We start from the raw sequence: 25,212 nt of genomic DNA on the forward strand, positions 1-25,212 counted from the left end.
ATTAAACCCGGTACTCGAAGAGTGAATAGGGTATATTGTATTTGTCGGGAACGACAGATGTTTGTACGGCACAGAAGGGAAAATGAGTGCCGCCCCCTTTAGCCCCCGCAAAAGGGCGAAAACCTCCCAAATCTACAATTTTAAATATAAAGAAAAACTAAAAAAGCCACTCCGTAGGGAATGATCATATCTATCAGATCACCGAACTGATCCTATCCGATTGGATCATTATTATAGCCACAATGAAGAAATAAATTTCCAGTGGCTAAACCCACCCCGTCCCGCAGCTAATATTTGTTTTTTTTTTTCATTCACACTCTTCTTCTGCTGTGTGCGGCCACTGCCTCTGGCGCGAGTCTGCAGTGTGTAGGTCTAGGGGGGTCGAGGTAAAGGAGGGTGTTGGTGTGAGAAGTGTTGTAGATGTAGATAACAGACGAAGAAAAAATTAAAAATTTGACAAAACACCACTAAGGTGTTGATGTAGTACTAAGTGCCGGGTATAAAAGATGTGACGCGTAAGAAGCGTCTCACACGTCCCATATCGTCTTTTTTGGTTTTTGCGCATTCTCTCATCCTCACTATGCTTCGTGTGGTGTGTGGCTCTAGTGGAGGGGGGGCGAGCTAAAATGCGTGTTTCCGTGGGAAGTGATGTATGTAGATGTAGATGACACATGAAGAAAATATTTTAAATTTGAAAACAAAAAGCCGCTAAGCTACAGATGTTCCACTGAGTACCGGGTATACAAGTTGTGACGCATAGGAAGCGTCTCATACGTCCCTTCTCGTTGTTTCTATTCTATTGTTAAAAAAAATGTTTGTGACAATTTAAAATTTGGTTGGTGCTATATCAGCTGATCCTGTATCAAAGAATTCATACATACTTCATACATATGTAGCTGGATTTTGTAGATATTGTGGCATATAATTAATATTAATTTGATTATGCATAATATCTAAAATTTTTATATTAAAGCAAAATGTAAATGCAGAAATTTTGCATAAGAAACGAAGGATAAATTGCGAAAGGGGAGTTTCGACTCCATTCATCCCCTCACCTCTCTTCATCCAAACAAGAGACAAACTTTTTAATGGTATTCGTTCGTTCGTTCGAAATTCTTCTTGCCAGTGATGCCAATTTCTGGGCAATTTTTGTGTGTTCTGACCGTTAACAATTTTTTTTTTTTTATTATTTTGTTGCTCTTTTTTTCAACATTTTGCTTTTACATTACAAAAAAAGCTGAAGCTGACGACTTTGTGGACCCTGTCTGTGTGTCACAGTTGTTACGAAAATTGCAGAATAAAATAAACATCAGAAGAAAGAATGATAGTAATTTCAACACGAGAGACACAAAAAGCGCCACAGAGTCAGAGCGAGAGAAAGAGACCAAAGCGATGCCAAGCAAGCCGCAGCAATGAGCAACATTTCTGTGAATGGAATTGGAAATGGCAATGGGGGGACAATGACAATGGAACTATGGAAACTTTCCATTTATTCATTACCTTAATAAGAGTATATAATAATGATGGCATAGAGTGTTGCGACTACGTTATACCTGCTATGGGAAGTGCCAAACACGCAGAGGAAATGCTTAGCTCTGCCTCAATGAAAAGATAGGAGTGGAAAAATATATATATATAACAATTTTGTAATTTTTGTTTGTATAATTATTCCAGTAGTAGTCAGTTATTTTGAAATATAAGGGAGATCATGGCGACACGTTTTTTTTTTTTTTTGATAACAATCATGGCTGCATGCTCCAATATAATATAAATCATATCCACATCCTCTAAAAATAGTGAGTATTAAAACTACCAAAATTAGGGTGCAATTTCCCACAGCAATCGTTACAGAACTGTGTCCTAAAAGATACATACACACAAACATACACAACTTGACAGAGAGTCAAACTGTCGGAGGCGGGCAAGCAGAGCAGAGCAGACAGGCAGCTAAAAAGGAAATAAAATGAAATACAACTTTGTTTTTACAACTAATTGGAAAACTTAAATGTAAGATTTCATTTTGTTTGTGGGCCAGGACAAAGCCATTTGAGGCTTCATTAAAAAATTACATTTTTCCCGCTGCAGGCATAACAGAGGAAAACAGAAATGATAGGACGAGTGACAAAGGGACACCATCGAGGCGAAAGAAGGCCAAACGAGCAGGGAGCGGAGCGAGGAGATTGAGATTGGCAGCCAGCACGAAATTCCTCTTATTGTGGGCTGTGTGGCCGAGGCAATTTATGACCAACTGGCAATGAAAATATTTGCCACATAAATAAAAGTCGACCTGCAGTGGGAGGTTGAGTGTGCAGGGTGAGTCTCGTCCTGTCTCTTACCTGGAAACTTGTACAGTGCCACCTCGTTGCAATTAATCTCAATCAGCGTGTGAGTCTCGTTGGGCAGACCGGCACACTGGCACATCGAGTTGAGAGGACAGGCATAGAGTATGTCCTGTTGCTGTGAGCCCAACAATGCCGCCGATATTCGGCCTCCGCCTCCTGGCGGCAACGGTGGCGATGGTCCTCGTGCCTGCACCCTGGCCGTATTCCTCGACCATCGCTGACCTCCGCCATCGAACTGCCAGCAGTGCGTTGAGCTCACCAGACACGAGATCAGTACTAGGTACAGGTGCATGCTGAAAGCGGTAAAAAGAGAAGGTATATTAGCTTCAAAAATACTTGGTTGCGAGACTAAGGGGGTGGAGAGAGTGCTTTAATGAGACATTTTCGTAATTTTTGTTGAACGTGAAAAATTCAGAGTGTAAAGACACCTTGCTTTGGCCCGTCAGGCATTTGTTTATTTCTTTCCTGCTTTGCATTAATCACACGTTTGGAAAGGGAAAGCAAATGAATTGGCATAAAATTAACATTAGTCCACACGCATCAACGGTGCACTGTGGTTTTGTGTTATAGAACAACAATAAAACGAATGCCTAGATAGTCCCAAAAAATTTACCATACAAAGCCACTGCCCGCAGAAGTTGATTGGTGTTGGTGATGCCAATGGAGAAACAAACAAACAGACAACAAACTAAGAACAATTCTTAAATGTTAAATGGCAATTATGACAGCCATTTAATTGTAAATATACTCTTTTCTAGTACTTCTGATTGTTTATTTAAAATTAAATTTAATTGAGAAATATTATTAGTCTTATTTGGTTATACACTTAGGAAGTACATCCCGCTTTTCAACGGGTCTATTATCTCATTAAGTATTATCCCATTTAATTGTAAATCTAGTCTTTTCTAATACTTCTGATTAATTTTTTAAAATAAATTAAATTCAGAAATATTATTAGTTATATTTGGCTTTTCAAAGGGTTTATTATCGCATTAATTGGGTCAACTCTGACTTAATGTTCCATGTATAAAACTATGATTAAATTAATGCATTAAAATGTTGTAACAACAATACAGAAGTATAATCATTTTCTGATCGCAAAATCACAATTAACGTAGATTTCATTTTATTTTAATTACGGTTGAACCAATGTAGATATTTTTGGGAAAGCAACCTCTGCTCTCCGCATCGTCTCCCGGCGTACAACGGAAGACGGAGGAAGTTTTCGACTAAAAGCTTGCGACAACTCATGAAAATGAGCCGCAGTCGTGTGGACCCCACACTGGGGCTCTCTCTCTCTCTCTCTCTCTCTGTCACACTCACTAGCATATGGCAGTTCCTAGCCTTAAAAAAAAAGGGACGAAAGAATAAAAGTAAAATGCGCAACCACAACACGTACGGTATGAGCACGGTGCGGCAGGAGAAGGAGAAGACTCCACATCCATGGAGTGAAGTCCAATATAAAACAGGTTTCATGTACTCTAGATGTGTGATGTTTATTTGACACGCCAAAGTATATAATAACAAATAAAAAATTTGGCTTTGGCTTTGGACTACCGCACCAGCAAAAGTCGTCGACGACGACATCGACAAGGATGAAGGATGAAGGGCGAGGTCGAGTAGGGTCCATTAGCACGATTGTTGAGCTTTAAGACTCCCGGCGGTGTGTTTGAGTGTGTGTGTACCTGTGCACATTACGACCAGCCATAAAACTAGCGTCGAAAAATATAGCAGAGAGAAAGCCAAGCCAAGCCGAGAGAGCCACCAAAGCCACCGACATTAAGCCCTTATCCATCCCATAGTTCCCCGATTCTCAGTTATACCCCATCCGAAAAATCCGTAAGTTATTTCAAGTCGCCTTTAAGTATTCGGGGAATAAGTAAAATATATGTAATTGTAGGTATACATATATAGGAATAGGCAATTGATGCTGATCAACGATATGTGTATATACTTTATGGGGTCGGAAACGTTTCCATCTGTGCGTTACATACATCCACATTCGAGCAAAAATACAATATACCCGATGATATGCTCTTTGAGTACCGGGTATAATTATAAAAAAATAAAATTATGAATTTATTTTTACAAATATTCCTTAAAAAATATCCTTTATCTAAACCATTAATATTTAAGTGTAATAATATAATCTTATTAACCATATCTTCGGTGGTAGCAATTTTTAAGCACTTTTCAGCTTTTACAAGTTTGAGCAACCAAAAAATCCTTGAACATCAACTGAAATTGTGTTTTGTTGTGCCCACCATTGCAAAAAATCAAATTCTTCAGTGTATGAAACGTTTACATTTTTTAATTTTGAATTCTATTATCTATTATGTATACTAATTATGCTATTGCTCTGAATGGGTTGTGAATAATCAGAAACAATTGCATCTTCTTCGGTTTTGCTATTTAATTGAATATCTATCATAGTTGATTCTGTGTCTTTTACTGTTTGTTCCTGCTCAAGCGAGAATATAAAAAACATATAAACATACAGAGTTGTATAACAAATTAAGCAAAGAACTAACATCAACAAGCAATTTATAAATATACTTTAACAAAAACTTAAATTTTGTTGGGAATTCATTGCACCTGCGTCATTTACTTCGCAAGCCATGTTAACGTTTTGCAAACCACTACAGACACATATTCTACATATTCTGACAGAGCTCACGATATGAGCTCATAATTTTCTTTGGTGTACTATGCGTTAAAACGAAACAAAACAAGGAACTCACTTATAGAGAGTAAAACTTTCACTGTCACTCACTTTTAATGAGACCATAAAAATGTTGTACAGTACTGTAAAGCAAGAAAAGAGTGCAGATTTTTTTTTGTGCAATACACAATTTTCTTTTAATATTGAATTATGTTGCTAGACTTTTGTTAGTCGACAGATACGAACTCGGAACTCTTGGCACTTAAACTTTCCTCATAAACCTTTTGATTCATCGGAGAACAAAAAAAACCTTCAAAAGAGCCTGATCTCGAGCAGTACGGGTGGCGATGAGCCAATGGAGGAGCAGAAGGTTCCTCAAGGTGATCCCAGAGTATTGCTTTCCAAGGCCTTCGCTGGCATTAAAATATTCAAGTGAAAGGATATATTATATGAACGTAGGGAATGACCGTATCTATCAGATCACTGAATTAAGATTAGATTGGATCTCTATTATGATTTAGCCCCAGTGACGCACAGTGCATAAGGCAGAGTGTGCGAGCGAGAAAGAATGAGCCGAATGAGTATCCCTAATTCATCTAACTTGACTTACTTTGTTTTTAAACAGTTTGGTTTTGGTGCTGATGCTTTTTTTCTGAAAAAGTTTCTGTTGGACAAGGTTGAGGTTCAGATGGAAGCCATCCATCCGTCCGTTTGCATCACCCGCATCATATGGGGTGCCCTCAGCTAGGGGGCGTGGGTGCGTGACAGGCGCTTCCGACTGTTTCCGGACCCCTAGACACAACTGCTACCAGCCGTATGTATGTATGTTTGTACATATTTATATGTTTACTAGCTGACCCGGCGAACTTCGCACCGCCTAACAACTAAGTTAGGCTTTGATGAACGTAAAACAATGATACAAAATAATATGTTTATATAGATAGAAACAAAAAAGTACCAACTTGATAGCGGGTGATTTCATCGTTGGTATTGGATGTTTGGATACCAAAAACCGCCATGTCGCTCCCTTTCCTGACATATTTGCAAATGTATTTAATTGACTTGACCGAATTGCAATCATTTGGCATGCGCTCTAAAGCAGTCTTGAACAACCAATGCATGATGTTCATGAAGCATTTGCTGTAGATCTTGGAGAATTGCTCTCTTCGTAGCTGTGTTGATCCCTTGACGCCTGTCAAGTTGTTCTTCCATATTGCCCGTATTGCAAGAATTTATGCTGTGCATCTTCTATAGGTTGCAATGATCCAATGCGATGGTAATAGGAGTTTCATTCAAGCACTTTGTGGGAAACGACATTCTTTGTTTTTTGGTCAGGCGCAAGAGCAAATAAAGCGGATGGTTTGCCGACACGTGAGCATGCCTCGTACAATTGACCATGAGGAAAACATTCATTTTCTAGATTGAGGCTACAAATAGTCAAGGCCCTGTGATTTGTTGATCGTCATGGCGAAGGCAAGACGAATCGGGAATTGAATTCGTTGAAACTCAAAGGGCATATCCGTTGGGATCATCGGAATCCTTGGAATAAGAACTTCCTCATCTTTAAATTTTCCTTTAAGTATCGACGCGTGAATCACATTGCTCATCAGTTTTCTTATCACCAAACCCGTTCCATTACACAGTTTTGGTTGGTTTAAATTTCTAAGCATGATGACTACCGAGCCAACTTTAAGTTTTAAATTGTGCGGTGGTAAACCAGGCACATCCAAGGAGTTTAAAAATTCAGTTGGATAATTAGTGGCTTCTTCTTTGTTTGTTACACAGTCGATAGATTTGAATGAATATAGAGTACCTACGATTTGATTTTGAATTATATGAATGAGGTCATCTACATCTTTATTTTTAGCGGCCAAAATTGCTCGCTCACTTAACCATTTAGTATTTTTGTGGTTAGAAATGATATCCGGGAATACGTTGTTGATAAGCTCGTCTTTTGATGATACGAAATTTCAAAAATTTGGAGGAAATGAAATCAAACCGCTCGATTTGTCAACAGGAACACGGCCATTACCGATAGTCAGCAATTGCTTCGAGAAATCATCAGCAGATAGATCGTTCAACAATGCAACTCTCATATTTACAGACAGTTGAAGTTTTTTTACATATCGCCACAGATTTGATGCTTTGAGGCAAGCGTTTATTTCGTCTGCAGCAGTAGATCTTGGAATGGCTGGTAGTGTTTGTCGGAAATCGCCAGATAATAAAATCATTGCACCACCAAAACATCTCGAGTCATTGCGCAGATCTTTTAATGTTCGGTCTAGTGCTTCCAATGCGCGTTTGTGCGCCATTGTGCATTCGTCCCATATGATGATTTTTGATGCTACTAAAACATTGGCCATTGCGGAGTTTTTCGAAATGTTACATGTCGGGTGTTCAGTAGTTTGAAGGTTTAATGGCAATTTTAACGCTGAGTGAGCCGTACGGTATCCGTCTAACAATGTGGCCGCTATTCCAGAAGAAGCAATTGCTACCGCAATTTCGGATCTCGCACGTACAGTGGCCAAAATCAAGGACATGAGGAATGTCTTCCCAGTTCCACCGGGGGCATCCAAAAAAAAAAAGCCGCCATTTCCATCATCAATTGCATTAATCAGTGTATCATAGACTTCCCTCTGCTTAGGATTCAACAGAGGTACATTCGTTTTAACTGATTGGATTAGTTCATGTGGATCATATTCATGTTCACGTTCCAATTCTCTATTAAATGCGTCATTCATTCCGCGATCTGGCGCTGGCATTCCTAACCTAACTAACAAACTGCCGCACATGAGGTAACACATATCTTCGATCAAGAGCAAAGTCTGGTTATGGATCTCCTCATTCACCTCAAGATCGTAATTTCTTGAGCTGACGCGAATTCGATGTAAAATATCTTCGGACATGTTATCTTTGTATTTGTTCCACAGGTCAAGTGGGCTCGATATGAAGCATGTTGAAATGATGATAGCAAATAATGTGCGTATCTGACTTGGAGATGCTGAAATAATTTCTTCAGCGATTGTCGTGTCTCAATGAGTATCGTTTTCAAGCAAATTTAGCTCTTGTGGGGCACACGATACCATTAACAGTTCGCAGTGATTCAAATGATGTTGGCCCTCGAACATGTACCAGCAACAACCGCAAATAGAAACATTCATCATTCTTCGGATGAACTGTGTAAATACGACCAAGAGTATCAGTAGAACGCATATCTGTCGATGGTGCAATCATACAGAAACGCTGCTCGATTCAAACCATTTCTTCTTGCACTTCGAAGATTATTCATCTGTTCTTCTGTACGATAAGCTCGACGATTTCTCTCTCTTTTTGCTCTGAGAAGCACGAATTAAGGCCCTTCTTTGCTCCATATTAACGCGGCGCTGTTCTCGTTCAATTTCAGATAACTGACTCGCGATATTCCGTTGCCTAATTGCATTACGGCTTCGCTGGGAAAGATTGGATCTTCTAGGACGCGGCATTGTTATTAAAATGATTAATACAAAATTAAAGAAATAAATAAAACAAATATTAAATATGATTAAACAAATACAAATGAACAAATGAACTTTTTAGACAAATTTCTGAACACACACATGATCTCTTAAAAAAAAAATAAATTTTGGCTTTAAGGCCGCAACAAACAGGCCATAAGTTGATTTTAAGATGTATTCTGCTACTCGCGACTGAAACAATATATAGATAGATATAGATGTACGTATGTATGTTTAGCTCATTATTCATTCATTTGATATAACCCATAAAATGTCCGATACCCCTTTTTAGTTCCTTTTAACAGTATGCCAAAGGGAAAAATACACAACAAAATGTCCGTCCTCTGCATCCGTTCGTAAGGGACTAACGGGCCCTTAGCCTTTCGAGCCATCATCTTGCGTCATTCAAGAGACAGAGAGGCGGGAGAGATGAAAAGTCCCTCATTCGAGGAAAATACTTCAGTTCACTGCCACGGAAAGGTCAACAAGCGGCACCAAGGCAGTCAGGAGGCTGCCAGGCAGGAAGACCACAAGTTTTTGGTACGCACATAATAATGCCAGCGATTTTCTCCAAACAGAACACCAGAGTCACCCGCTCGTTCTTTCCGTGTCGGAGGCTGTGCTGGAAGGTGCTGAAGAGGGGTGGATAGATCACAAAAGTCTGTGCATAATTTTTATACTTTTAATTTTTTATGTCGGTGACACAGTGACATGAAACGTCAACGAGCTCGAAGGCAAAAAGCAGAAAAGTGAGTCTTGGACACAGTACATGGATAAATATGATAAGCGTCCTCCTTTGGAGATTTCGCACTCTCACTCGCTCTGCTACTGTTACGAGTAGTTGCTGAAAGAAGTAGCAGAAAAAGGCGTAGCATTCATTGGGGAGTCGTTGGCAGAGGCAGAGCCTTTCCCCATTCCGCCCAGCGACAGCATTTTCAACTCTCTGGCGAAACTCTGCGAGTTTGTGCGATAATAACAAATGTAAGTTGCCTTCCCCCATTCGTTTACACACTCGTGTTGTATCCTTTACACACATGTGAGAATGAGGGTTTTAAATTTAGCCCACAAGCTGCTTCCTGGCTTCTGGGAGCTGCTACCTCCTGTCTGGATTCATTGGAAGGTAACGGATCAGGCAGAGTACAAAAACCAAACAAAAAATAAAATAAATAATACAAAATAATTTGCAAGCCGTCGCTCAGACGGGGATCAAAACTTTAAACTAACTTAACAAAGTGTGAGCGTGTATTTAACCCAGCTAAACATAAAAAAGGTTGGGTTTGGTTTTGTGCTCGGAGGTGCACAGAGGAGTATCCTGTTTTTAGGAGCGTACAAGTAGAATTACAAATATCTTCAAGAAACATTTCAGTTAATCTCCGTCAAGTAAATTAATGGAGTCTCACTCCTCAAACCCCCTGCCAAAGTTCGCTTAAACTGTTTGCTTTTGTTTTTAGCTTCCTGGCTTGGCTTAAGTATTATGTCGTTAGAGAAATACTTTTACCAATTTATAATACAGTCTTTTGTGTTTGATACGCGGGCGTAGGATTACCTAGGCTTTTTCCGGATAGAAACAATATTTCGATAACTTGAGAGCTGAGCGCCGAGATAGATGTAATCCTCCCTCTTTATAAAGTCATGGTGATAGCGAAAAAATCGTTTTAATTGGTAGTTTTGGTATGAATTTATTGTTTTGAGAATATGTATTAGTCCATGTCTGTAGTTAATTTGTATTTGGGGTGTTTCTGGTTGTTTTTAATCAATAACCATCAATTAAATTTATCTTTACATACATAGGGACGTTTGTGAGACTGTTTGTACGCGTCACAATTTTTATACCCGGTACTCAGTGAACTTACGTTCATATGTATATGTGAATTTATGAACAGTGGGGAGCAATGATGAGAACATGTTCACAATAACTGACTTTCGTCGCCCATAACTTCTAAACGCATAGTGCATTCGTAACCAATTTTTGTTTAGATATTAATCACTTTATCCTTAACAAATACGCAATCCCAGAAAAGTACAAATGTGATGCTTTTAAATAGCGAAAAAAACTAAAATAACTCAACAATATGGTCACATAATTTACGTTAAATATATTTGTTTTTTATACTCTAGTAATAATAACATCAAATTAAGACATTTCTCATGATAATCGAAGCAGATTTAATGAATTTATTAAATAGTGCCTTAGTTGTACCTGAGAAAGAAGAAGCAATATCTAGAAAATGTAAATATTATTGTAATACGACAGCTAATACTGCTGAAAAACATGGCATTAGTCAATCGGTGGTGAACAGAGTGGAAAAGACGCAAAATTTAGTCCCGAAACAGCAAAGCCAAGGTCGCCCTAAGCAGACCCAAAAGCCAAACTTATAATGTCGCAAATTAGTACCAAGGACTTTCTAAGTCCAAAGGATGCTCTTTCGCATAATACTATCAATGTTGGTCTTGATGGCCAAGTATGGCCATCGTACCACCACCTAAAACATCCTCACACCATTTTACATCTACCGGAATGTTTGACGGTTCGCTTGATATGATGTCCATGAAGCCATTTTTCGGTCTTACGCTAACAATACTGCCACCCATATGATTATTTGGACTCATCAGACCTGATAACACGTCTTCAATCATCCGTGGTCAAATTGTTATGATAATTTAAAAGTTTCGGGTTTGCTTTACCATTTTTATCCGACCACGTGAAACATGAAATCTGCTTCGATTATCATGAGAAATGGATTTTTAGGATTATTAGGAATATAAAACAAATATATTTAACGTAAATTCTGTGACCATATTGTTGATTCGAAAATTTATAAATATAAAATTAACGAGAAGAGACGTGTGAGACGCTTCTTACGCGTCACAACTTTTATACCCGGCAATCAGTACTACATCTGTACCTTAGCGGTTATTTGTCAAATTTGAAATTTTTTCTACCGTTAGCTCGCCACCCTTCTCTTGACCCACACACGGCAAACTGACGGCAGAGGCAGAGGCAGGGCCAGCACACCAAAAAAAAAAAACAAATATAAGCTGTGGGACGGGGGGGGGGTTAAAAATCGGCAGAGGCAGTGGCCGCATAATGCAGAAGCAGAGTGTGAATGAGAGAATGTTCAGAAAACAAATGTAAGCTGCGGGGCATGGTGGGTTTACCGACTGCAAATTAATTTCTTCATTGTGGCTATAATATTGATCCAATCGGATCCCCATTTGGTGATCTGATGGATATGGCCATTCCCTACGGGCTTAGACTTTTAATTTTCTCTTATCTTCTAAACTGTGGATGTTTCATCATTCTATTTCTAGTGTTCGTTCGGCAAACAACTGTTTTTTGAGTTCAAAATTTTTAGTAACATTTGTACCTGGTCAATGCGGATCGTCTGCGACCAACCAATTTCGCTACAGCGATAAAATTAAAAAAAAAAACTGTGGATGTTGGTAGGCTATGTAGATGTAGATGACAAATGTATAAAAAATGTTAAATGTAAAAATGAAAAAAATCTCTAAAGTAAAGATGTCCTACTGAGTACAGGGTATAAAAGTTGTGACGCGTAAAGAGCGTCTCACTCGTCCCTTCTCATTTTATTTATTTTTTTATGAAACCATTATCAGAGCGGTGCAAAAACTTTAAGATGCATTCATCTTGTGAGGCGCTCCTGTTGTTAGCCTCCTGAAGAAGGGATTCGTACAATTGTCTGGCCATATAAACACACACTCACACAGTCAGTTCATTCAAGTGTCGTTTATCATTTATCGCTTTTTGCCACTTTTGGCAGCGCCTTTCGTGAAACTGACGTTGGCTCATAAATATGCCAATTTCGCAGTGTACCCCTTTCACCATAATATCCCGCCTTCCAGCAGCACATACAATCTCCTGCCACTGGCACTCCTTAGCAAGGTGACTTCTTTGTGAAACTCCACCAACTCAACTCCAGCCAGCCACCCATTCAGCAGGCCAACTAGACAGTCTGTGAGTCAACGGGATCAAACAAATATAACAATAAAAGTAAAATGTATTACTCAAAGTTTATGCCAAAGCAATAAATGTATCTTCTTTCCTGAGTATCTCAGTGTCTGTATCCATAAATATGCACCCACTCGCACCTAAGTCGCAGGGGGGCAAGTGATGTGGGCTACAGTGGTGCGGTGGCCACAGGGGTCGATACACATGGTACTTCTACCTACACTCCTTATTAGTTGCCTTCTAGTGATGCTTATTATTATGCGGTTTGCCCTCCCTATTTTCTTGCCCCTAGGGGAAAAGGGTCGGTGCACCACTCCACTACACTCCACCTCCCCCCGAAAAACCGGGAGTATAACCATTGATTTAAATCCCATAAAGTTGTCGGAGTGCTGCGATAGTTGTATGACGGTCGCTTTATGGGGTCATGTGGTATTGGGAGGAGAGAACTGTTGGCTGTCGGCAATTGCCGACATTGTCATTAATCTTACTCACGGCAACGGCGCTTAGGTCAAAGTTTTGAGTTGGGGTAATTTATCTTCGACTTGCCGCAATTATGTGCCAGGAGGGGGAGTCATTCTACTTACCGATGGGTGGAAAGTAAACATAGATAATTTCGCAAGTCGGGACGTCAGGCCCCAGTGGCAATCCCATTCGCACCTGAACTTGAAACCTGATTTCAAAATCTTGAAACAATACTCTCTGGAAAATGGTATAGTGTAGCAGTGCAATACACTACTCGACAAAATTGTACTTATTATTTACTTTTACTTTACTTTTTTACTTTATTTACTTCTTCTAAAAGATATGGAGCATTACTGTTTTTAAATGAATTATAGATTTTTTCTAACAATTAAAGAATATGGTAGTGGTATCTTAAGTACATTGCCAATCTGAAAAGCTAAATAATGCAGGTATGGTTCTTTCTCTCATATCGTTCGTTCTCTTTCGTAGTGATCAGACATGTTTTTGTTTTGCGCTGCGTTTCTCTTTTGGATAAAAATGACTCTAAAAATACTCCCAGACTAACTTTATACTTTTACCTATGCTTATCCGTCAGTGCATGCCTAGTTTGGTTTATCTCGTGCCAGGGAGATAGCTTCTTTCAAAATTAGCGTATCGCCGACTCACTTCGAGACCATTTGCTCCCCTACATTTTGGACAGAGCACCTGGTTGCAAAAGAGTATAAGGGTAAGAAGAACGAGGAGGGACGTGTGAGACCCGTCACAATTTTCATACCCTGTACTCAGTAGGACATCTGCACCTCAGTGGTTTTTATACCCGGTACTCGAAGAGAAAATAGGGTATATTGTATTTGTGCGAATAACGGTTGTACTCCACATAGTATATATATTCTTGCGAATAACGGTTGTACCCCACAAAGTATATATATTCTTGGTCAGCATTAATAGCCGAGTCGATAGAGCCATGTATCTCTGTCCGTCTGTCCTTCCGTCTTGTTGAGCGCCTAGTACTCACAGACTATAAGAGCTAGAGCCACCAAATTTTGCATCCAGACGTCTGTATGCTCACACTGTCACAAGTGTATTTCAAAAAAGAGCTACGCGCCCTTCCGCCCCGCAAAAGGGCGAAAACCTCCCAAATCTTCAATTTTAAAGAAAACTAAAAACGCCATTCTGTAGGGAATGGCAAAACCTATCAGATCACCAGATCACCATTGGAATCCGATTGGGTCATTATTGTAGCCAGAATGAAGAAATTAATTTGCAGTGGCTAAACCCATCCTGTCCCGCAGCTTTTGTTGTTCTTTTCACATTCTCTCTTTCACACTCTGCTTCTGCTTCACTCGACCTCTGCCTCTGCCGACTTTTAACCCACCCCGTCCCACAGCTCTGCCTCTGCCGCGAGTCTGCAGTGTGTGGGTCTAGGGAAGGGCGGCGAGCTAATTGGTGTGAGAAGTGTTGTAGATGTAGATGACAGATGAAGAAAATATTTAAAATTTGACAAAACACCGCTAAGGTGCAGATGTAGTACTGAGTGCCGGGTGTAAAAGTTTTGACGCGTAAGAAACGTCTCACACGTCCCTTCTCGTTGTTTTTTTTTTGTGTGCGGTCGCTCACTCTGCCTCTGCCGTGAGTTTGCAGTGTGTGGGTCTAGCGAAGGGGAGCGTAGATGACAGATGAGGAAAAAATTTAAAATTTGACAAATAACCGCTAAGGTGCAGATGTAGTACTGAGTGCCGGGTATAAAAGTTGTGACGTAAAAATCGTCTCACACGTTACTTCTCGTTTTTCTTTCAATTTTGTATATAACATTTTACATTTTTTTTACATGTTTCATCAACATCTACATTTACATCACCACCAACACTGCACGAAAAGTATAATGGGTAGGTGGGGATAGCCACTGAAAATTAGTTTCTTCATTCTGGCTAAAATAATGATCCCAAGGGTCGGATCTGATAGATATGGTCCTTCCCTACGAAATGGCTTTTTTTTTTTGTTTAATCTTGAAAATTGGGGCTATGGGAGATTTGTTTTGACGGAAGGGGGCGGGGATAATTTTTGAAATTTTTTACAGCAGTCTGGAGACAAACTTTGGTGCCTATAGCTGTTATAGTCTCTGAGAACAAGGCGACAAACAAGACGGACAGACAGATATGGCTATATCGACTCGGCTATTGATGCGGATCAAGAATACATATACTTTATGGGGTCAGAATCGTTTCCTTCTGTGCGTTACATACATACACTTTGTGCACAGATACAATATATCCCTATTTACTCTTCGAGTACCGGGTATAAAAATAGCCCCCCTAACTCTTCCTAGTAGTCACGTCAGTGCTCCTTCCTTCGCACTGCAATTTTTCTCAGTCAAAAAACTGTCTTCCTTTCTAGTAGCCCACGAAAATGATCGCGGCTTACGTAGTAAGCTCAGCACACTTTTTATGTATAGTTTTACATTTTCGTCCCACGTTATTGGGTTTACCGAAACCTGTTTAAAGCCACACATTCTTAGTTCCGAAGTTTTGGCAGATCGGTACACAATTTAAAGGGTCCTGATTGCAGTGGACTCTCATTTCACGTCGTAGCATTTCGCAGCTCAAAGCAGGTTTTTTTGGGGTTTGCTCTGCAGAGAAACAAATTTACTTGGAGCTTGTGTACTTGGTGACAGCCTTGGTTCCCTCACTAACAGCGTGCTTGGCCAACTCTCCCGGCAGCAGTAGGCGCACAGCCGTTTGGATTTCCCGACTGGTGATGGTTGAGCGCTTGTTGTAATGAGCCAAACGAGATGCTTCGGCAGCAATACGCTCGAAGATGTCATTCACAAAGCTGTTCATGATGCTCATCGCTTTCGACGAAATACCAGTGTCAGGGTGGACTTGCTTCAGAACCTTGTAAATGTAGATGGCATAGCTCTCCTTCCTCTTGCGCTTCTTCTTCTTGTCGTTCTTGGTGATGTTCTTCTGAGCCTTTCCAGCCTTTTTGGCTGCCTTTCCACTAGTCTTGGGCGGCATTTTATTTCACTTCACTTTTACAGTTTACACTTTGTGAACCTGCGAGCAGCACCTGTCCGCATTAAAAACTTCCTCTCTATCTAAAAAAGACCAGAAAATAGTTATGGTGATTTCACCCTGACAGGTTTTGTTTGGTCTTTGGTTAAAGACTTTAATCGTAATAACCTTGTGCCCTGTCACGACATGACTTTATTGATGGCTTATTAGACCTGTGCCTGTCCATGGGAAAAATTCCTTGGTCGATTGCTTGATCTTTGCTTTTTCTCCGATCCAACCGTAGCGTTGCTAACCCAAGCACTTCTGCTCGCTATACCTGAAGACTGCTACCATACTAGACACACTTTTTGATTCGTGTGTCCCACCCTCTTGCATGATTGTCTGTGGGATGAGTATTTGTTTCAGCAAAGAGCTATCCAGTTTATAGAACCTAAAATCAAGACTATTGCAGGAAGTTGGGTCAGCTTGGATAAATTGTCTCTGTTCTTAATGCTCAATGCTATATTAACTACCTATCACGACGAAGGATACGTGTTTCACAGGACTAAACAATTGTACAGCTTCGTAAACAGCAAGCGTAGAACGTTCGCACTTCCATCCTCGCTATCATTTCCAAATACGTCGGCCAACAATGATCGGGCAATTGCCGACCTTTTTGCACAATTTTTTCAAACAACTTATTCCCAGGTCATGTGTATCCATATAGTTTACCCTTTGTTAAGCTCCCAACTTCATGATCTTCAATTTGTTAATCCGGTATTTTCACCGGGCCCTGTCGGAGCTCCCGGCTGTGTACTCAGGTACTGCTCCGAGTCTCTGTGCGAACCCTTACTTAAACTCTTCACTCTATCCATCCATTCTTCATGTTGCCCCCCGATCTGGAAGGAATCTTTTATAACTCCTCTCCATTATAAAGGTAGCAAGTCTGAAGGAAAATACTAAAGAGGTATTTCTAAGTTACTAGCTATTCCTAAAATGTTTGAGAAAATTTTAACTTCAATCTTGCGACATCTCTGCAAATCACTTATACACATGTCCAGCTCCAGCTGGAGTTCACCTCGTTTGTCATTAGCTTGCAGACGGATGTTATTCACACTGATTACAGTAAGGCATTCGATTCTGTAAACCACTCTCTTTTTGCATAAAAGATTGACCTTCTAGGGTTTCCGCCTAGGAAACCTACGTCTCAAAGAGTCCTCTTCAAAACCTCGTAATCTTTACCTGTTATGGTTACTTCTGTAGCGTATCCATCTAGACCCCCTACTTTTCACACTCTTTATTAATTACCTGCTTTCTGTATTGACAAATTCTCGAGGACTTATGTATGCGGATGATGTTAAGCTCTGCGTCCAGTATAAGGATATTTCAACTCACACTCGCTTGCAATCAGATGTCAATAGCTTTCAGTTATGGTGTTGTGTAAATATGTTACACCTTAATGCCGCGAAGTGCAATGTAATGACTTTTTATCTCTCCAGCCCCTTACTGTCTCCATACACGCTCTGCGGTAGTTCTCTTGAAAGAATTTATTTAGTTGATGATATTGGTGTTAAACTAGACCCCAAGTTAAAAATTTCTGAACACATTTCTACCATGGTAAATAAAGCCATGTGCTTGGGTTTATAAAGAGGTGGTCAAAGGAATTTGATGACCCCTATATAACGAAGTCTGCCTATATCTCGCTTCTTTGTCCGATTTTAGAATCCGGCTTATGTGTATGGTGCCCTCAGTACAACATACATCAGGACCATATTGAATCAGTACAGAAATACTTTTTATACCCGGTACTCGAAGAGTAAATAGGGTATATTGTATTTGTGTGAATAACGGTTGTATGTAACGCACAGAAGGAAGCGTTTCCGACCCCATAAAGAATATATATTCTTGATCAGCATCAATAGCCGAGTCGATGGAGCCAGGTGTGTCTGTCCGTCCGACCGTCTTGTTTGTCGGCTAGTTCTCAGAGACCATAAGAGCTAGAGGCACTACATTTTGGCTCCGGACTGCTGTATACTCCCCCTGAGAGCAGTGCAGTGAAACCTTCCGTCTCCTCAAAAGGGCGAAAACCTCCCAAACCTACAGTTTTGAAGATAAAAGAAAACTAAAAACGCCATTCCGTAGGGAATTACCATATCTATCAGATCGCCAAATTGGGATCCGATTGGATCAATATTATAACCACAATGAAGAAATTAATTTCCAGTGGCTAAGCCCACCCTGTCCCGCAGCTTTTGTTGTTCTTTTCACATTCTCTCAGTCACACTCTGCTTCTGCTTCACTCGGCCTCTGCCTCTGCAGTTCCTCTGCCTCTGCCGACTTTTAACCCACCCCGTCCCGCAGCTTATATTTGTTTTTTTTTTTTGTGTGCGGGCGCTGCCTCTGCCTCTGCATCGGGGCTGCAGTGTGTGGGTCTAGGGAAGGGCGGCGAGCTAAAGGAGCGTGTTGGCGTGAGTAGTGTTATAGATGTAGATGACAGATGAAGGAAAAATTTAAAATTTGACAAATAACCGCTAAGGTGCAGATGTAGTACTTAGTGCCGGGTATACAGTTGTGACGCGTAAGAAGCGTCTCACACGTCCCTCCTCGTTACTATTTGCCCTTCGTGGCCTCAACTGGGATGCAACTGTGATACTGCTATCCTACCGTAGTAGACTTCTTCCAAAAAACCTTAGGCTTAGTCGTAGAAAAATGCTTGATGTAATTTTGATGCACAAATTGATCAAGGGGGATGTAGACAGCTCTGACTTGTTGAGTCTCATAAACTTTACGATTCCCCTTAGACCCACTCGAAACATTATTCCTTTGTTACTTCCACTTTTTAGATCGAATTATGCCTTACACGAACCCTTTAAGATTTTATTCTCGGATTATAGTTCCCTCTATCACATTTTATCCTCCACTAACTACCTGCCTCCTCTTAAATCACTAATACTTGCTCATTTCTACCGTAGTTAGTTTTATTTTAGTTTTGTTTTACTTTTGGGTTTGGTAATTTTGCTTGGTTAGCTGTTTTAGTTGTGTTTAGCTCTAATTTTCCTCAAATATTAGCCTAACATCTATCTTTCGCGACCGGTTCGCCCCTATGTCGGTTGGGTGGGAGGTCTGCGTTCTACTGGGTTACTCGCGTAACATGCTTCGGCTTGGTGTAGCATCGGCCACTTGATGGTGCAGTCATTGCATATCAACGTCCAGGAAAAAAAGCTAAAAGGAATACACAAACAAATTTAACTGTTCCTTAGTTTTTACAATCAAAACTTCGTTACATTCAAAGCTTAATATTCCCATACGGCAAGCTTAAACCACAAATTGCTGGGGTATACTTTATAGATGCATGCATCTAGGCATAAAATCATTACAACCAGATGTAAAAATACTTGTGTAATGTAAAAAACAACCCTACTTCTAAAAAATCTTAAAAAAACCGATCTCTTAAAAATTGAATTAAGAAAAGTTCTGCCATAGAATACAAAACTATCAAAAAACATGTTTAAAGACCCAAATGTATTAAACAAATTTGGTTTGGCTCGAAGCGAAGCAGGCGGGTGCGTGCTCCCAGGTTCTCCGCTTGTCCCTGAACTTGAAAGTCCCCGATGTGCGAAATAACTCTTTCATCAGCTCGGGCAGACAAGTTTTTCGCTAGCGCTCCTCTAATAATTCTTAATTATTTAGCAGCAATTTCGCGACCCGAGGCACTAAAATTATATTGAAGTGTGTACGGAAAATATGTACATACATACATAAATTGCTTATGAAAAACACAGGGGCAAACTATCCATGGGAAATAGAAGAGTAATGGTGAGAAACCTGGACTTGCCTCTCGAAGTGTGTCACGTCGTGTGGTGGGCGTGGTTGGTGTCCCACTGCGTCAGTTTGAATGAATGCTTATCAATAAAATGACAGTGCAGAACCAGAAAGTTGAGGCCGACAAGCGAATGATGACCAAGCAACCCGATCGTGGGCACAGTGATACAGGAAAAGTGTAGGAAATGACACCTAAATAATGACAAAGGAAAGTAAAAGTTATTAATGAAGAAATTTTCCCTCACGATTTTCCCTCAAGGAACCAAACCAACTTAATCTGAAAGATATGGGACTAAGAGAGCAGAAGCAATAAAGAAGAAACCACTAAGCAGAACTTTTTTACATTTTATTTTTAAAAACAGTTTTTTTAAATCTTTTTTTTTTCTTAGAGGAAGCACTTCTTTATTTCACGTGTATGTATCTTTAATCTGGCTGTAATGAACTTTGTCATTCTAAAAAGTTGATAAATGCATATATAAAATGTATCCAAACACTTTGGAGTTTTAGGTTACCGTCTGGGAAATATTAAGATTTAAAATGCAAAAATTATGATTTTTCTGCGGTATTTTAACGAAATTTGGACTATAAAACCTTTTTTTATATTTTTATGGAAAAGTTAATTATTTACGTCTAGTTTGAGGTATTTCTCATCAAAGCCTATGGAGAGAAGGCCGAGCTAAAATGGTTCAACACACCTTCCAAGCCCTTATTTTCGTTGAAAATGCCTCACAAAAATCAACATTTTAAAGCTTAATATTTTTCAAACGGTAAGCTAAAACCACAAAACGTTTGGGAACACTTTATAGATGCATTTATCAGCTTTATATAATGACTATAATCTATCTAACGAGATGTAAAATACTTAAGTTATGTGAAAAAAAGTAAGTTAAGGTAATGTAAGTACTTAACATTTTATTTGACCAGCCAATGTTGGAATCATATAAATCCTTATCATAAAGAACTATGGCAATAATCCAATTTTTGCAATATATTTAAAAGCCTTTTCGTTTCAGCTTTGATTCAATGATTTCTCAATTAAACATCATCTAAGAACACTGTATCCCAGAAAATATTAAAGAGAGAGGTACTATTTCCTTGAATTTTCCGTTCACTCGCAGCCCACTGTTGGCTCCTGCTGTTGTTCTCCGGACACACTGGCGCGCAATTAATTCGGTAACCTAACGCAACACGAGCTGGCGGTCGTGGATATAACGTCGGTGGGGCGGGTCGGTGCATTGAATTATTAAAATCATCTATAATTACAAATGGGAACTCGCTCGACTGCCTGCCTTCCCATTCTGCCAGCCCGCCAGTTGGTGGTGTAAGTAGCAGACCCTGACGCATTAATCAATTAAACGCAATTAAACGAACGCAGCAGCAGCGGCAGTGGCAGCCACAAATAAAATTGCTACAATAACCGACAAAAGCAAAACAAGGAGAATCGTGACTGTTGTTGGGACAGCAATTAAATTATTCAAAATTTTTCATAAATAAATGCAGTCAACTGACAATTATTAAAACGAATTACATGCTCGGGTGAGACAGAGCGAGAAAAAAGAGTACAAACAGTCCTAAATGATTGGCCCCAGGATCAATGCGCAGAGGATATAAGAGCTTTTAAAATGTTGTCCAGCTTCTATGGCATCGTTTTCACATATGTGTGTGTGTATTCGGGCTTTGTGAAATGCCATGCGTTTGTTTTCAATTCTCTTTATTTTTATTTTTATTTATTTGAACTGTTGATTTTTAATTACAAGCACGAAATATTCAATAAATCTGTTATTATTCGCAGCTACAAACAATATATAATGAGTAACCGACGGATTTTGTTGGTGTATGCAGGACAAATGGGAAGTATAGACTACTGTTAACCAGATCAGCAAGAAAGATTCGCAAAAGAAATATCCAGAAAGAAAATACATTCAGGCTAAAAAGTCTAGTACTTAATTATCTCTTTTCTAAAGTCAAATATTTTAAATAAGTAAACGATTTCTTGGTTCCCAAGAGATTTTGGTTCTAGAAGTTGAGCTTAGTTTGTACACAAATCATGTTATCATATCATATAGAAATATTTAGGAAAATGCCTGAGAGAGCTCTTCCTCTGCATAATAGTTATAGTGCACCTAAATGCAAAAACGTAGCTTGCTCTAGTGCCGATCATTCACTGAAGAAACAGTAGAATTTAATTATGTACCAATTTCCAGCTCCTGCAAGTACAGGTATTCACGAGTCGAATCCACAGTTGGCCAAAACGATTTCATGCTTTTGTTGCTATTGATGATGCTGTCACAGCTTTTGTTGATGTATCTCTTGCCGCTGCATGAGGGTCAGAAGAGTGTGTCGGCTCAAGTGCTCCCGAACGCAGTTGCGGCAAATGGCGCTGGCACTGCCACTGGTACTGCTCTGCACTAGTGGTCTCGATTCGCTGCCTTATTCCGGTCCAGTCTGCTCTGCTCTGCTCAATGCTCAAATCCCTCACGGTACTTCTCACCACTTCCCCCATTTCATTTTTATACCCGGTACTCCAAGAGTAAATAGGGTAAATTGTATTAATGCACGAAAGTGGATGTATGTAACGCACAGATGGAAGCGTTTCCGACCCCATGAAGTCTATATATATTATTGATCAGCATCAATAGACGATCAACCTGGCCTTGGTTTAATTATTATACCCGGTACTCGAAGAGTAAATAGGAATTTGTGGGGAATAACGGATGTTTGTATCGCAAAGAAGGAAACGTTTCCGAACCCATTGATCAGCATCAATAGCCGAGTCGATTGAACCATGTCTGTCTGTCCGTCCTCAAAATTTTGCATCGAGACTTCTGTATGCTCACACTGTTGCAAGTGTATTTAAAAAATGAGCCTCGCCCCCTTCCGCCCCGCAAAAGAGCGAAAACCTCCTAAAGCTACAAAAAACAAAAGGTAAGAGATAAAAATAAAAGAAAACTAAAATCGCCATTGCGCAGGGAACGACCATATCTATCAGATCACCGAATTGGGATCAGAAAGGATCATTATTATAGCCAGAATGAAGAAATTAATTTTCAGTGGCTAAACCCACCCCATCCAGCAGCTTTTGTTGTTTATTTCAGGGACCTCAAATAACAATTATGGAGGGTAAATTAAAGTAAATAAATCAATGTGAAGAAATTATGTTAAAGCAATTGTTGAAAGTAGCAGCAGCGAGTTAGCAGCGGGCTGTTGTTAACAGCCGGAGCTCGCTCGCACTCTCACTCCCTACGCTCTCCTTCTTGACAGGCGTTCGCGATCTGGCTGGCAGCCAGCCGCTAAGCTATATTCAGTATTCTACCCACCCCCTTACATTCCGGTACACGCGAGTTGATACTGTTGAATTCTACATCCATACATACACAAACACATACCATTATACACCCGCGCCGTTTCGAGTGCATAATAAACAACCATAATATCATCTATACTGTGTCGACTCATTTCGGGACCGAGAAGTTATCTGTACTGAAGGAAGCCGACCTCCTACAAACTTTGGTCCTTTGAGCCGGATTCTTGCTGAATCGAGATTGTCCCAGCAAGCATCGGTGGATTCCAGAGAAAACTGCAGATGGGTACGCTCATATTGTTCCGCCAATTGAATACTTCCGCGATTGGCGTTCCGCACTCTTCAAGTCCGAGTGTCCACTTATCCATATGTACATATATTCTTATGTACATATTGTCCGATATCGCTAACAATTTCCGTGTCAAGTTATCCCCTACACAGCCACAATATCGGCGTCCGACATTTACATATGTACATCTGCATATGTGCATATGTTTCTCAGATCAGCACGCAAACACCCCGCCCCCAATAAAACACCAATCCGAAGTTTTTTATTGGCGTTTTATTCATTTCCATAGATTTGTATATTCTTACATTCTCTATTTACATTGGATATTAATTTAAAAAATACCACCAAAATACCAATAACGACAAGTCTACATACCACACTTGGTATCTGTCTGCGCCTGCGCGTTAGTCCCATACGCGATACCAGCACTCCGCTGCATATGCAAATTTCGCGATTACCGAGATTCTAAGCACCTGAAGCGACCCACAACCAAAAGACTTTCCCCCAAGTCCGGGATTAATTCATCCGACAAGCGGCACAGCTCATTTCCGCAGCCTTTTCGCATTTTTTCCGCGACAAGTTTCAAGTTGCCAAAAACTAGAAGTGACAAACACAAAAAAACCTAGTGGCTGCAAAAATAAAAATATCGCTCACGGGCCTCTTAACCATCCGAGTAGTGAATATTTTTGTGTAAGTCCGCATCGCCCACTACGACAAAATCCGTTTCGATATCGACATTTAAAAATATCGTAGTCTAGGGCGGATTGTGATTTATGGTGCGTCAAAACCGCTGGGAATAAGAAAAATATCCTTTTTCTTGCGTCATATCTTCCGATAGTTTAACCGAACACCTCCGTTTTTGCTCAAAAATCGTTCCCATCCAATGCCAATAAGAAAATATCCTTTTTCTTGAAGAATATCGTCCGATTGTTTTCTCGTGCTCGACAGGAAAACAATTCCTTGGTTCTTTCCTACCTCTGGTGTGGTGTCAATACCCTCCTCATCCGCACATTCCTCATTTGGCGTTCTAGTATGCCAACAGGTGGGGAAGACGATAATAAGTTTTTGTCTGTGTCTTCGCCTGGTAGATCAAGGCCATCCAGCTCGCCCGTGCCATCAACGCCGACCTCAGATACTCCAAGGGCCTCCACTAGTGCCACTGCGTTGACCACAAAATCGGTTCAAAACTCCCGAAACTAGACGATTCTCGTGCCACACTTCCAATGGCACAGCCGTCCGTCCCCTCCGCACGGACCAAGTTGGTGGCAGCCATCGATAGGCTGACCACCCTGGAAGCACGGCTCACCACTCCAGGGACCGCCACCCCATCCTCCGCGGTCTCAAAGGTCCGTCGTGACCAGCTCCAAAATATGTGGGCCAAGGTGGACGCTGAATTTGAGGCATGTTCGCTGGCACTGCTGTGCGAGGCCCCTGAAGTCCAACAGAAAGTTCAGGACAAGTATGGCGAATGCTATGAGGGCTACGAGCGGTGCGTGGCGGACCTCATAGCCCAAATAGAACGCCCAGAACTGCGACCTCCAGTGCCGCAAACCTCCCAGGGCGGCTGTCGGCTGCCTCCCAGTGATATTGAAGTTTTCGGAGCGGATTACGTCCGCTGGCCGACGTTCCGCGGCCTATTCACAGCTATTTATATCAACAATCCGAGGCTATCTCCAGTGGAGAAGCTGTACCACCTCTCCACTCCGACCCGTGGCGATCCGAAAGCCATAGTCGAAAAGTCCCTACTCACCAACGACCAACGTTTCGAGGCAGCTGGTCAGCCCGATATGATAATAATCGACTCATGGTGACCACCCAAATAAATATCCTTTTATTGCTGCCTCGCGTGGACTCCGAGACCAGTCGTGCCTTGAAAGACC

General features: G+C 40.5%; 2 protein-coding genes across 2 annotated transcripts in view; both read right to left on the minus strand.

The window, feature by feature from the left end:
* Positions 1-25,212, minus strand: part of LOC117591511 — a gene marked incomplete at its 3' end in the record, with an annotated part of 71,210 nt that overhangs the window by 13,422 nt on the left and 32,576 nt on the right. Inside the window, exon 2 of the mRNA XM_034284804.1 lies at positions 2,337-2,635. Coding sequence (XP_034140695.1) covers positions 2,337-2,634 — 298 coding nt within the window. The remainder of the gene's footprint in view (positions 1-2,336; positions 2,636-25,212) is intronic.
* LOC117591507 (histone H2B) lies at positions 15,549-15,972 on the minus strand. The gene has a single exon (XM_034284802.1). It carries the CDS (start codon positions 15,942-15,944, stop codon positions 15,573-15,575), a length of 372 nt encoding a protein of 123 aa, XP_034140693.1. The 5' UTR covers positions 15,945-15,972; the 3' UTR covers positions 15,549-15,572.

This window comes from Drosophila guanche, unplaced genomic scaffold, assembly GCF_900245975.1.
Source record: "Drosophila guanche unplaced genomic scaffold, DGUA_6, whole genome shotgun sequence".
In the NCBI taxonomy this organism is placed as follows: domain Eukaryota; kingdom Metazoa; phylum Arthropoda; class Insecta; order Diptera; family Drosophilidae; genus Drosophila; species Drosophila guanche.

Excerpts from the sequence above, each read along its gene's own strand:
- LOC117591507 (XM_034284802.1), bottom strand. The coding sequence starts at position 15,944 with ATGCCGCCCAAGACTAGTGGAAAGGCAGCCAAAAAGGCTGGAAAGGCT.